The sequence below is a fragment of the Caenorhabditis briggsae genome, assembly GCF_000004555.2.
Source record: "Caenorhabditis briggsae complete genome, chrV, whole genome shotgun sequence".
NCBI lineage: Eukaryota > Metazoa > Nematoda > Chromadorea > Rhabditida > Rhabditidae > Caenorhabditis > Caenorhabditis briggsae.
The window spans coordinates 18,148,973-18,162,793 of record NC_013488.2 but is presented as its reverse complement, the minus strand read 5'-3'; the positions used below and the strand labels follow the sequence as shown (position 1 = coordinate 18,162,793).

The window sequence follows — 13,821 nt, the reverse complement described above, 5'->3', positions numbered from 1 at the left end:
TGTAAAAAAAAAATTTCCATGAAAATTTTTATTTTGGAAATTCGAATTTTTTCACTTATTTCTACTTTTGAAAAATTAAATTTTATAAAAAAAATTCAGAAAGAAACACTCCTTGTTCAATTTTAACAATTAAATTTTTTTTTGAAAAATTCTAAATTTTCGAAAAAAAACTTTTTTCCCGAAATTTTGGTTCAAAAACAGGTTAAAGATTATTTTTTGAAGATTATGCTAATTTTGTACTCTACCCAATGACCACCCGGTACTGTATAAATTAGGTTTTGCATCTCTCGGTGCAAAAAAAAAATTTTTTGAAAAATTTTTTCCAAAATTTCAACTTTGGCCCAGACTTCTTGATTTTTTTATATTTTTCGAATTTTTTTTTGAATTTCAACTTTTTTCAGTCTTAAATTTTCAGAAAAAAATAGTCATGAAACAACGAAATTTTGAATTTTTGTGCGCCGCAATGTTGGGATTCGGTCAATTATGCGTTTGGGTCGGTTACGATTCAGAATCGTTCATTTTGGAATCTGTTATTTATTCACTACATGAGAAAAATTCAGATATTGATGAGCACGCAGGATATTATGGGTTAGTTTTCGCATTTTGCGTCAATGCACCAAAAATGCGTCAAGGCACTAGAAAAGCGTTAAGGCACTAGAAATGCGTCAAGGCACCAGAAAAGCGTCAAGGTATCCAAAATGCGTCAAGGCACTAGAAAAGCGTCAAGGCGCCTAAAGTGCCTAATGGCACCAGAAAAGCGTCAAGGTATCCAAAATGCGTCAAGGCACTAGAAAAGCGTCAAGGCACTAGAAAAAAAGAAATACGCCAGGTCCGTGACCCACTTTCGGTGTCTTAGCGCTTTTTTGGCGCATTGGCGCGTTTTTCGTGCCTTGACGCGATTTTGGTGTCTTGACCCATTTTCGAGGCCTTGGCGTATTCTTGGTGTCTTGGCGCATTTAAAGTGCCTTGACACAATTTCAGTGCTTTTGCGCATTCTTAGTGCCTTGGCGCATTTCCAGTGTTTTGGCGCATGTCTAGTGCCTTGACCCATTTTTTTTGTGCCTCGACGTATTTTGAGTTGTCTTGGTACATTTTTTGATCTTTGACGCATTTTTTACCCTCGTTGAATATATAGTGTCTTGACGCGTTCTTGGCGCAATTTTCGTGCCTTGACGCATTTCCGGTACCTTGACACATTTCTAGTGCCTTGGCGCACTTCTAGTGCCCTGACGCATTTTTCGTGCCTTGGCGCATTTTTCGTGCCTTGGCGCATTTTCAGTGCATATTATTGCAGACAAGCCGTAATATTTGCTGCCTTCATGTTCACATGTATATTTGCTCCATCAATTCTAAACATTACAACTCCAAAAGCTCTTCTAGTATTCTCTGCAATTTCCTATACAATGTTTCCGATGGGATTCCTATTTTTTAATATCTATTTTTATTATTTCACAGCAGTTTTACTTGGTATTGGAATCGCATGTGAGTTTTGAGATTTTTTTTGGAATCAAAAATTTTTTTTTAATTTTTTCAAAAATCTAATTTTTACAGTACTTTTCATGGGAATGGGTGCATATTTATCCCAACACTCGACTAGAGAGACCATTGAATCGAATGTATCCATTTCTTGGGCAATTGCGTGTTGTTGGTGAGTGTTTGCGCAATTTTCGTACCTTTGCGCGTTTTCGCGGAGACTCACTTTAGTTCAGCAAGTCATTTGAGACACAATTTTTGTCGAAATTTAAAACTTCTAGAGCTTTTAGGGCACTTGGCGCATTTCTCGTGCCTTGCGCGTTTTTGGAGACTTGGTGGAAAATTGGAATAAGTCATGAAACATGAAATTAACGTCGGGTTTCGAAGTGTTCAGCTCTTTTTGGGATATTCCGTGTCTTGGCGCATTTTTGGTGCCTTGGCGTATTTTCAGTACCCTTGACACATTTCTTGTGCCCTGACACATTTCTTGTGCCCTGACGCACTTCTAGTGACTTGCTTCTTTTTTAGTTCTCTTGACGCATTTCTCGAGCTTTGACATACTTTAATTCTTTGACGCATTTCTCGTGCTTTGCAGCGTTTCCTGTGCGTTGACGGATTTCTAGTTAGCTGCCACTGTTCCGGTGCCATGGTGTGTCTTCGGTGCCTTGATAGATTCCTATGCGCATTCCTTGTGCCTTAAGGCATTTCGAGTTCCTTGACGCATTTCGAGTTCCTTGACGTAGTTCTAGTGCCTGGATGAACTTTTGGTGTGCTTCACACACTTTCGGTGCCTTGACGCATTTCGTGCGGCCTGGCTCATTTCTGGTGTTTTAGCACATTCTCTGTGCCTTCGCGCATTTCTAGAGCCTTAACGCATTTTTGGTGCCTTGGCGTTATTTTGGTTCCTTGGTGCATTTCTAGCGCTATTGACGCATTTTTGGTGCCTTGACGTATTTCTAGTGCATTGACGCATTTACCGAGCTCCTGACGCATTTTTAGTTAAACAGCTCATTTTTTGTGCCTTGGCGCATTTCTCACGCCTTAACACATTTTTGGTGTCTTGACGCATTTCCGGTGCCTTGGCGCGTTTCTCGTGCCTTGACACAATTTCGGTGCAATTTTTTCAGCCTAATGGTCAGTGCGTGCATCTTCACTGGCTACACCACCTTCAGTCCACACCCGAAACAAGACGACTTGAGTCAGAAAAGATATAGTGAGAGGGAAATGTGAGTTTCCAAAAAACAAATAATAAATTTTAGAAAATAAAAAAAAATATTTTTTGAAATTTTTTTAAATTTCAAAACTTCAGAAGAATCCTATTTGGGATATATACAGGAATTTCTTCTATAGCAATTGTACTTTTTGGGGTAATGCCATCAAAAAATGTGGAAAATTCGCTGGCAGAATCGGAGAAGAAAATGGGATTTATGGATTCTTTAAGTGAGTAGTTGAAGTCTAAAATTCAAATTTTTTGGCGGGAAAAATTCAAAAAAAAATTTTTCAATTAAAATTTCCAGAACTAACATGTTCTACAATCAAATCTCCAAAATTGTTCCCACTTTTGCCATTAACTATCCTTGGCGGATTTAATGTCTCATTTTGGTTATCGATTTTTCCAACGGCTATGAATTTCACAAAGGCTAATTCGAATTTGATTTATATCCAGGCGGTTTTTGGACTTGGTGCAGGTCTAGGAGAAGTTTTTAGTAAGTTTTAAAAATTTGAAAAAAAATTTTGAAAAAAAATTTTTTTGTTGTGAATCTTTTTTTTTCAGCTGGATCTTTTGTGTCAGCAATGTCTAAAAGAGTCAAAGGATTCGGACTAAAACCAACTATGTTAATTGGCACAATTAGTGTGATTATCTATTGCTCATTGGTTTTTATTTCAACACCGTTTGAAGCGCCCATGAGGCCAACCAGTGAGAAATCGATTTGGATTGGGCAGAGGTGGGACGGAAAATTGAAGAATTAAGAAATTTCGAAAAATTTTAGAAAATCGAGTTTACATTCATTTTGTTAAGCTGAAATTCGTTATTCTGGAAATATATGAATTTTGGAGTTTGGACAAAAATGAGCCAATTTGCACTAAAACATAAAATTGTTCATTTTTTAAAATTTTAGTATTTTTGCAAGTTTTTCAAATTATCATATTCTGGCTCAAAACTTTCCAAATTCTTCAAAACTACAGATTTTTAATTTTTTATTCATTTTTAGAGTTTCAGGACTCCGGAATCCGGACCCGGGTATCCGGATTCCGGACCTAGAAACCCGGATTCCTTCTCCGGTCCCCTCTCGGGAGCCTCGAGAAGGGAGAATTGATTGTTCCTTCTACTTTTTCTCTTCCTTTATAGTAATATTTTCCCTGAGGTCATATTGGGTCTTTGGTTTCTAATTTAATCCACGCAGTTCTTTTTGTCTAGAATTTAATTTTTCTCAGAATTTATTTTTCATATATTTCTTTTTCATCACGTTCAAATCTCATTTGAATTTTAATTTTTGGAATCTGTGAAACTACTGTGCCACGGCCGGCTTCGGTTTCAGAAAAAATCGTCTTATGTAGGCTTAAAACTGTCCAAATTCTATAAAAACTATATTTCCAGAATCCACATGAATTTTTCTGTAATTCTGTTTTTTATTCATTATAATAAAACTTTCAAATTTGAACAAAAATGAACCAAAATATGACTATTTTACAAAATTAGTACAATTTTCTGTAAAATTGTCATATCTCGGTTTAAAATTGTCAGAAATCAGAAAATCAGAGATTTCCAGAATCATCATAAATCATTCCCTAATATTTTCAGCTATCCCTTAATCTTCCTAATTGCCATATTCTGTGGAATCAGTGATTGTTGTATAAACGGAGTGAGGAGTGTGATATGTGCACTAGTCCTGCCCCAGCGACGTGCCCAATCGTTTGCAGTGACCCGAATGTATCATGCGGCCGCCTGTATGACATGTTTCTTCTTCTCACCAATTGTACCATTATACACTTATACTTGTCTACTTCCAATTCTCTCCATTTTCTCCACTTTTTTATTTTTTCGAGTTGTTGATAAGACGCATTCGATGGAAAGGAAAATCACCCAACAAGTGATGGAGGAGGAGAAAATTGAAAACTTGAAAAATCAGAATATTGTTACTGTTGTTTAATTATTTTTGCAATAAATCGATTTTTTGAGTTTTTCAAAAAAAAAATTTTGTTTAATTTTTCGAAAAAAAATTTTTTTTTCGAAAATTTCAAAACACCGTAACTCAAACAGTTTTGGAGCAAACCAAAATATTTTGACAAATTTGAATTTGTCTAGTCAAGAGCTTTAAAATGAGCCTAAACACGATTAGGCCCCGCCCATTTTGAATTTTGAAATTTATTGCCTTTAAAGGCGCATAGGGGGCCCGAAAAATGAAATTCACGGAAAGTATGTCATGATTTTCCTCGTTTTGAAGCTTTTTTCGAGCTGATTTAAAAATGAGTTTAGTTTTTCTGAATTCTTGAGATTCTAGCCAAGAAAAACAATTTTTAATTTTTCAAAAAAAAATTTCTCAAAATTTTTTCTTTCAAAATTTCAAAATACCGTAACTCAAACAGTTTTGGAGCAAACCTATTTATTTTTAAAAATATGTATTTGCCTTGTCTAGAGTTTCAAAATGAGCCTAAACACGTCTAGGCTCCGCCCATTTTGACTTTTTGACTTTAAAGGCGCATAGGGGACCCCGAAAATTGAAATTCATGGAAAGTAGGTCATGATTATACCCGTTTTGAAGCCCTTTTTAAGCTGATGTTAAAAATGTGTATAGTTTTTTTGAATTCTTGAGATTCTAGCCAAGAAAAGCAATTTTTAATTTTTCAAAAAAAAAATTCAAAATTTCAAAATACCGTAACTCGAACAATTTTGGTGCAAACTAATTTATTTTAATAAATCTGAACTTGCCTTGTCGAGTGCTTCAAAATGAGCCTAAACACGACTAGGCTCCGCCCATTTTGAACTTTGGCACTTTATTACTTTAAAGGCGCATAGGGGACCCCGAAAAATGAAATTCATGGAAAGTAGGTCATGATTATACTCGTTTTGAAGCTCGTTTTGAGCTGATTTTGAAAATATGTATAGTTTTTCTGAATTCTTAAGATGATTTTAGCCAAGAAAAGCAATTTTTAATTTTTCAAAAAAAAATTTTTTCATAATTTCTTCATTGATTTATTCAATCAATAAAAATCAGTAATTGGAAAATGATATTTTAATTTTTTATAAATAAAATAAAATATAAATACAACCTTTCACATAAACCGAGATCCTCTCCAAATAAATTCAAATTCAAGGGTAATTAATTTAGGGGTAATTAAGAATAATAGTTAATTAGTCAATTAGCGGTTTATAGTCTCCGAATTCTCGTCTCTCGAATTTCAGCTCATTTCCAAACAGTGGACGAATTATCAGCTCGGCGGCCACTCTCATTTGATCCGTTCTCAATTTTGCCTTGACTTTCAGATTTTTCAGCAAAATCGCCAAAATGCACTTCTCCTCCATCATCGCGAATCTCATCCCTGGAAAATTTGAGGTTTTTGGGGAAAAAAATCATTTTTGCCCAACCCTTGCCCAACCCTTGCCCAACCCGTGCCCAACCCTTGTCCAACCCTTGTCCAACCTTTGTCCCACCCTTGCCCATGTTTCTAGATGTCCAAACAGTTGAATATCAAAAGCGGGATGAAAATTCAGGTTATTTGGGGAAAAATCATTTTTGCCCAACCCTTGCCCAACCCTTGCCCAACCTTTGTCCCACCCTTGCCCAACCTTTGTCCCACCCTTGCCCATGTTTCTAGATGTCCCAACCAGTTGAATATCAAAAGCGGGATGAAAATTCAGGTTATTTGGTGAAGAATCATTTTTGCCCAACCCTTGCCCAACGCTTGCCCATGGTCCAAATTTGGCCAACATGGTCATGTGGGTCTCAAAAAGCAGGAAATCTTTGAAAAGTGCGTTTTTGAAGTAAAAATTTGAGAGATTCTTGATGATAGTTGGTTTTGCCCATCTCTTGCCCATCTCTTGCCCATCGTCTGCCTATTTCTTGCCCAAAAACTCAATTTTTAAGGTTCTAGGTGGCTATTTAATAAAATTATCCAGTCCAACAAAAACAAGAATTCGGAGAGCGAAAAATCAAACTTCGGCAATTTTGAATTTTTGCCCATCTCTTGCCCATCTCTTGCCCAATGTTCAATTTTCACCAAAAATTGGGTACGATTAGTATAAAACTGCTCAGAATAACTTGAAACGCGATTTTTCACATTTTTGGTTTCTGCGAATCTCTTGCCCATCCCTTGCCCATTATCGAAACTTTATCGAACCTGGGCAAAATGGGTATCAACCGTTTTCAAATTTTCTGGAGACTCCATTTTTAAACTGAAAATGTTCTTTTTGCCCTTTGTTGCCCTCTCCTTGCCCACCCCTTGTCCATTCCTTGCCCAATCACTCACCAATACAATTTCTGCTGCCAGCACTGAATGGAATATAGGCATACGGATGTTTCAGCTCTCCACTGATGAATCGTTCCGGATTGAAAATCTCCGGGTCTTCCCAATAGCGGGGATCCTTGTGTACCATGGATGGTACCATGACCACAGCAGTGCCCGATGGAAGGGTGTGTCCTCTGATCTGGATATCCTCAACACACTGTCTGGCAATTAAAGGGACAGAGGGGTACAGGCGAAGGGTTTCTTTGAAACAGGCTTCTAGATATTTCAATTTTCCCAAGTCTTCATAAGAAATCGGGCGGTCCGCTTCTCCTAGAACCTCATCAATTTCTTTTTGGACTTTTGATTGGATCTCTGGATTTGCACCCATCAGGTGGAGGAACCAGTTCATGGCAGCGGAGGTCGTGTCGTGGCCTGTAACTTTTTAGGTTTTCGAGCTGTCTAGAAATGTTGAAGCCTAGCAGTTTTAAAATAAATTTTGATGTTTTTGTTTTTCAAAATACCGTAACTCGAAAAATTTTTAGCGCAAACTAAAATATTTTAAGAAATCTGAATTTCTATTGTTGAGAGCTTCAAAATGAGCCTAAACACGACTAGGCTCCGCCCATTTTGAATTTTGACACTTTTTGGTTTTAAAGGCGCATAGGGGGCACGAAAAATGAAATTTATGGAAAGTAAGTCATGATTATACTCATTTTAAAGCATTGTTGAAACTGGCTTCAAAAATGTGTACAGTTTTCTGAACTTTGTGATTTTAGCCAAGAAATGAATTTTTTAAAATTTCAAAAAAAAATACTTTTTTCATATTTTTTTCGAACTATCGTAACTCAAACAGTTTCCCAACTAAACTGTACTCGTCTTGTTGAGAGCTTCAAAATGAGCCTAAACACGACTAGGCTCCGCCCATTTTGAATTTTGACACTTTTTGACTTTAAAGGCGCATTTGGGGGTCCGAAAAATGAAATTCATGGAAAGTAGGGCATGATTATACTAGTTTCAAAGCTCTTTTCATGCTAATTTTGAAAATATAAAAACTACAAAAATTGGACAACAATTGACCGAGTTACTAGTGCTTTGCCATGGGGACAATAGAGAATCCGAAAAAAAATCGAAATTTCATAAAGTTAAAAATTTTGGGATTTTAGCGAATTTACAATTATTTTGAAGCCCTCTTCACGCTAATTCTAAACTATCAAAATTTCTGAAATTGGGCAAAAATGGGCCGAGTTACAAGCGTTTTTCTAGGTGCTCTATTTTGAGGATAAAATGAGTATATTTCAGAAAAATGGCGATAACTTGCTTAGTTTTTAAGATAGAGTCTTGATTTTTGTCTCAATCGATTGGAAATGAAATTTGACATCTGTAAATAGCAATTTCAATTACATTTCGCTAGTTTGATATAGGTAAATTTTGGCTCAAAATGATTTTTTTTCTCAATTTTTCAATTTTTTACCTTCAAAAGTAAAAGTGTCGACTTCTTCGCAGATGCCTTCCATTGGAAGTTCTCCTTTTGAGTTCATATCCAACATCAAATCCAAAAATGCCATTCTTCTCCGTCCTTCGGCCGTTTCCTGGGCCAAAAGTTGTTCAACACCACCGGCTGCGTCCACTTTAGCCTTACGAGCGTAGATGGCCTTTGATGTGAAGTCGTGGAGGATCTGAAAATCGAAAGTTGGCTGGAAATGGGATTAGGCTATGTGATTTTCTGATAAAAAATTGAGACAAATCCGCCTAGGATAGTTGATTTTGGATTTCTGAATTTCTGATTTTTTTTTCGAAAATCTTGAAATTTTCAGATTTTCCGAACATTTCGAGTTTCCGGATTTTTTTTTGAATTTTGAAATTTTTTAGATTTCTTGAGTTTTAGATTTCATGATTTTAGGACCATTTTTCATGATTTTTGGACCATTTTTCATGATTTTTGGACCATTTTCATGATTTTTTGACCATTTTTCATGATTTTTGAACCATTTTTCATGATTTTTGGGCTATTTTTCATGATTTTTGAGCCATTTTTCATGATTTTTGGGCTATTTTTCATGATTTTTGGGCTATTTTTCATGATTTTTGAACCATTTTCATAATTTTTGAGTCATTTTTCATGATTTTTGGACCATTTTTCATGATTTTTGGGCTATTTTTTATGATTTGTGGACCATTTTCATGATTTGTGGACCATTTTTCATGATTTTTGGACTATATATATATGTTAATTTTTTCGAAAAGTTTGAAATTTTAAAAAACTGAAAATTCTAATTTTTTGAATTATTTTTTCCTGCATTTTTCGAAAAATCGAAAGTTTCTAGAATTTCAAATAGTTGAAAATTCGAAATTCCGGAAACTGAAATTTTAATGTTTTTCTAAATTTTCCATTCTCACCTTAACACACTGATCATGTTCCTCGCCTCTACCAATCCATTTGAAAATGGTATCCGAGAAGAAATGTGGTCTCAAGAGTCTCTGGAATACAATATCCTTCATTTTGAAAACCGCATCCAAATATGGCGAATTCGGGTCTTTTTGAGCATTTATCGATGTTCCAAGTGCTGCTTCACAGATGACGTCAAGGGTGCAAAGGGTGATTGTATGGAAGACGTCTTCATAATTTCCAGATTCCGCTTGATTTTCAAATTTCGAAAGGAGCGTTTTTCCGTGACGATTGTAGACTTCTACGAAATCTTTCAGAATGTCATAGTGGAACGTTGGAGTTAACAGCTTTCTACGGGGACGCCATTTGTCGGGTTTCCTAGAATTTATTATTTTCTGAAAGTGCTTTCTTTGCTAATTCTGAAAATATAAGATTTTGAAAAATGGAACCTAAACTAGCTGAGTTACAAGCTTTTTGCATGGAGACCATATTTTGGAGATATGTAAAAGTTTCAAACTACTGTAACCTTGTTCATTTTCTATAAAAAATTATGAAAGTTCAATTTTCTTTCTGAGCACATTTTGAGCTTCAAAATGAGTATAAACACGACTAGGCTCCGCCCATTTTGATTTTTGACAGTTTTTGGTTTAAAGGCGCATAGGGGGCACGAAAAATGAAATTCATGGAAAGTAGGTCATGATTATACTCGTTTTGAAGCTCTTTTCAAGCAAAATTCAAGACTTCAAGAGTTTTTCAGTTTTGTCGAAAAATAACCGAGTTACGGTAGTATTACATTTTTTGGGTCCCACCACAAAAATTACAAACTACCGTAACTTTGCTCATTTTCCATAAAAATGGATGAAAACTAAATATTTATATTAACCACATTTTCAACTTCAAAATAAGCCTAAACACGACTATATTTGAAGTTTTTTGAAAATTTCAATATTTTGGGTCCCACCACGAAAATTCCTTAAATTGAAAAGTTTTCAACTATAGACATGTTTATACTCATTTTGAAGCTCTCAACTCACGAAATGTGACAAATGTTGAATTTTCGGGATCAGAGCAAAACTGGTCAAGTTACGGTCATTTTATACTATGCGTGGTGGGACCCAAAATTTCGAAATTTTTTGAAACTGGTCACGATAACGTTTATTTTGAAGCTCTTAAAACGCTGATTTCAGAACTGATAACTTTCTCAAAATTGGACAAAAAATGGCCAAGTTATGGACAATTATTTTGAAAGCTATCATGGGCAAGTTATGGGCAGCTTGCCCAATGAACCAAAAACTTAATCCTAGTCTTGATTAGACTTATTTTGAAGCTCTTGAAACACTGCTTAAAACTCATAAAACTAAAAATCATAAAATTTTCCGATTTGGACAAAAACTAACAGAGTTATGGGCATTTCACACTTTTCGTGGTGGGACCTAAAATATCGAAAAATTCATATTTTCAGAACCTAGTCATGTTTATACTCATTTTGAAGCTGTTAAAACGATGATTTCAAAAATGTTAAATTTTTTCAAAATGGACAAAAATTGCCCAAGTTATGGGCATTTTATTTTTTTTTCGTGGTGAGACCCAAAATATCGAAATTTTCAAAATTTTCAGAAACTAGTCATGCTTATACTCATTTTGAAGCTCTTAAAACGCTGATTTCAAAAATGCCATTTTCAAAAAAAAACTTACGAAATCAAAAGTCCATCTCCGATCCAAGCGCTCAGAAATCCATACAAAAAGGGTTTGTTCAACATTTTTGGCGCCCCAAGGACCGCCTCCATTTCCTCGGCTCCATACAGTAGTACAAATGGAAGACCACCCAACCAGACACGTGTGATTCTCTCATCTCCTTTTCTCATCATATAGGCAATCCCTTGAGACTGCTCAAAAAATTCCTCTGGCGAAAAATGGAATTGATGAAAATTTCCGAGTAGGGGGAGTGCTGCGGGCCCTTGGAATACGGTAAGTTTGTCGTAGATGAATTTCGCTTTCCGAAACGCGAAATGGATGATCCAGGTGATGGTTAGGACGATTATTGAGGCTGTTATTATACCCATGGTTCTGGAAAAATGAGAAATTTTAAAAAAAAACCTTTTTTGGAATATAAAGAAATAGCAAAATAAAGAAGATGAGCAATTACCAAAAAGTTATAAAATACAAAAAATTCAAAAATTACAGTTTCTGGAATTTTTTACATCAATTGCAACAATATCTGAAAAAAATGTTCCAGACCATTTTTATTCTATAATTTTCGATTTTTCAGATTTTGCAGAAAGAGACATTTTTTGGAAATTCAATTTTTTTAAATTTTCGAAAATTTTGAATTTTTGAAATTTTCCTGAATTTCTGAACTTTCGAAATTTCGAATTACTGATTTTTCGAATTTTAGTGTATTTTGCAATTTTAAAAAAAATCAAAAACCAAAAAAAATCGAAAATTCAAACTAAATTTAGTTTGATTCATCCAACAAAAAAATCCAAATAAAACTTTTCGCCGAATTGCCAAATTTTGCGAATTTCAGAAAAAAAAACAATTTGAGTTAAAAAAAAAAGAAAAAAACAGAAAACGCAGAGTATGATTTTTTTTTTAAAATAACAAAAAATAGGGGTCACCTGGTCAGAAAAAGAAAAAGAAAAACATTTTTTAGGTCATTTTTATTTGGTTAAAAATTTGGAAATTTTGAAATTTGAACGAAAAGAAAAAAGATGTGAATAAGATTGAATTAGTTGAACAGGTAGAAAAAAAAGAACTTGTTAATTAGTTAATTAGTTAATGTGACAATTATTGAATCGGAAAATCGAAAATCATCAAAAGGGAAAAAAATCAGAAAAGTGAGAAAAAAAATAAACGAAGCATACAAAAACTGTGGGATTCTATAAATGGAGATGTTTGAAAATTCTGAATTTCCAAAAATTTATTTTTGAACTTCCGATTTTTCCGAAAAACGATTTTCCAATATGATCCCCCTCCCGCCGAGAATTGTCTCTTTTTTTTTGGTCTCGTATTTCTGTTCAATTGTCTCTTTTGTCCTTGAATTCATATCTTCAATTAGACACTCTAGACACTAGACATTGTCCCCCCGATTGAAAATGATATTGGATTCTCTGTTGGACGTACAAATGACTAGAGATTGAGAGACGCAGAGAGAAAAATTGTTTGCACTTTTAGTTCCGAATGAAATTGGAGTCTTTTTTGCAAAGTTCAAAATCAAGTCAGGAAATTGAGAAAGAAACAACTGTATTAATTTTTTTTTTGCAATTTTTTAAAAATTTAATTTCTGGAATTTCTAATTTTTCAAATTACTCGGAACTTTTCTAGAATTTTTAGTTATTTTTTTCTGTATTGTTTTAATTTTTGAATTTCCTGTAATTTTCAAATTCCTAAGCGTTCCTAGATTTGCCTATAAATTAATAGATTCTTTTTCCAGATTTCCAAAAAATCGTCAAAATACAAACTTTTTCGAATTGTCTGAAATTTTCAGATTTTACTAAACAAAACTAGAGCTTCAATTTTGTAGTTGACAACTTTTTTGTGAAATAAGGTCCTGAGGAGATATGCCACGTGGTATGGAAGAGAGCCTCCACCACCCCTACGACCCCTTGAGATATCGCCTATTTCAGACGTACCGAAAAGTGCTTCAAACTTTTTCAAATTTTCTGAAATTTTCAGATTTAAAAGGAGGCGCTGCAAAAAGCGCCTCCTTTTCCACGTACCATATCTCCTTAGGACCAAGTTTTTCAGAAAAGTTGTCAACTACAAAAATAAAGCTCTAATTGTGTTTAGTCTATTCTGAAAATTTCAAACACATTGAAAAAAATTGAAGCAATTTTCAGACATTCTCAAATAGGCGATTTTTCAAGGGAAAGTGGCGACTTCTTCCATTCCACGTGGCATATCTCTTCAGGACCAAATCTTACAAAAAAGTTGTCAACTACTAGGAATTTGAAAATTACAGGAAATTCAAAAATTAAAACAATACAGAACAAATAACTAAAAATTCTAGAAAAGTTCCGAGTTATTTGAAAAATTAGAAATTCCAGAAATTAAATTAAAAAAAAAAATTTTTTTTAAATAAATTTTTTTTAAATTCCTTTAAACTTTTTAAATGTTTTGTTTAGTGCAGTGTGCCTTATCGACAAATGATTTGTCGACAAACGCCCTTTTCGACAAATTTACCGATAAATTTATCGGAAAATTACCGACAAATTGTCGATAAAAACAACATTTATCGACATTTTGTCGATAAATTTGTCGATAAAAATTGCTATTAACCGCCGGAATTACTTGTAAAAAATCGTATCGTTACCATTTTTTCCTAGAATGATGGAAGAGCTTACCCAGGCAAACTTTATAGGCTATCTGGCTTGGTGGCCCAACTTTCACAACATGAATTTTCTAGGCCATGATTCTTTTTAGCCTAGAAATGATCTGATGTTCACCTGGTGTGTTTTTATGTCATTTTAACATGGTGGCCTAACTTTCGCGTATTGAGTTTTCTAGGCCACCAT

The 13,821-nt window shown here is 34.5% G+C and overlaps 2 protein-coding genes across 2 annotated transcripts; one reads left to right on the top strand and one right to left on the bottom strand.

The window, feature by feature from the left end:
* Positions 1 to 427: 427 nt before the first annotated feature.
* Positions 428 to 3,444, top strand: CBG20324 (the record flags this gene model as incomplete). Its single annotated transcript, XM_002647706.2, has 7 exons — positions 428 to 588; positions 1,295 to 1,482; positions 1,552 to 1,648; positions 2,601 to 2,699; positions 2,783 to 2,913; positions 2,991 to 3,179; positions 3,248 to 3,444. The coding sequence occupies 7 exons, from the start codon at positions 428 to 430 to the stop codon at positions 3,442 to 3,444; spliced, it is 1,062 nt and encodes a 353-aa protein (XP_002647752.2).
* A 2,383-nt stretch (positions 3,445 to 5,827) lies between these two features.
* Cbr-cyp-42A1 lies at positions 5,828 to 11,370 on the bottom strand (the record flags this gene model as incomplete). The annotated part of the gene is made up of 5 exons (XM_002647705.1): positions 5,828 to 6,015; positions 6,943 to 7,353; positions 8,393 to 8,597; positions 9,319 to 9,685; positions 11,003 to 11,370. 5 exons carry the CDS (start codon positions 11,368 to 11,370, stop codon positions 5,828 to 5,830), a joined length of 1,539 nt encoding a protein of 512 aa, XP_002647751.1.
* Positions 11,371 to 13,821: the final 2,451 nt, after the last annotated feature.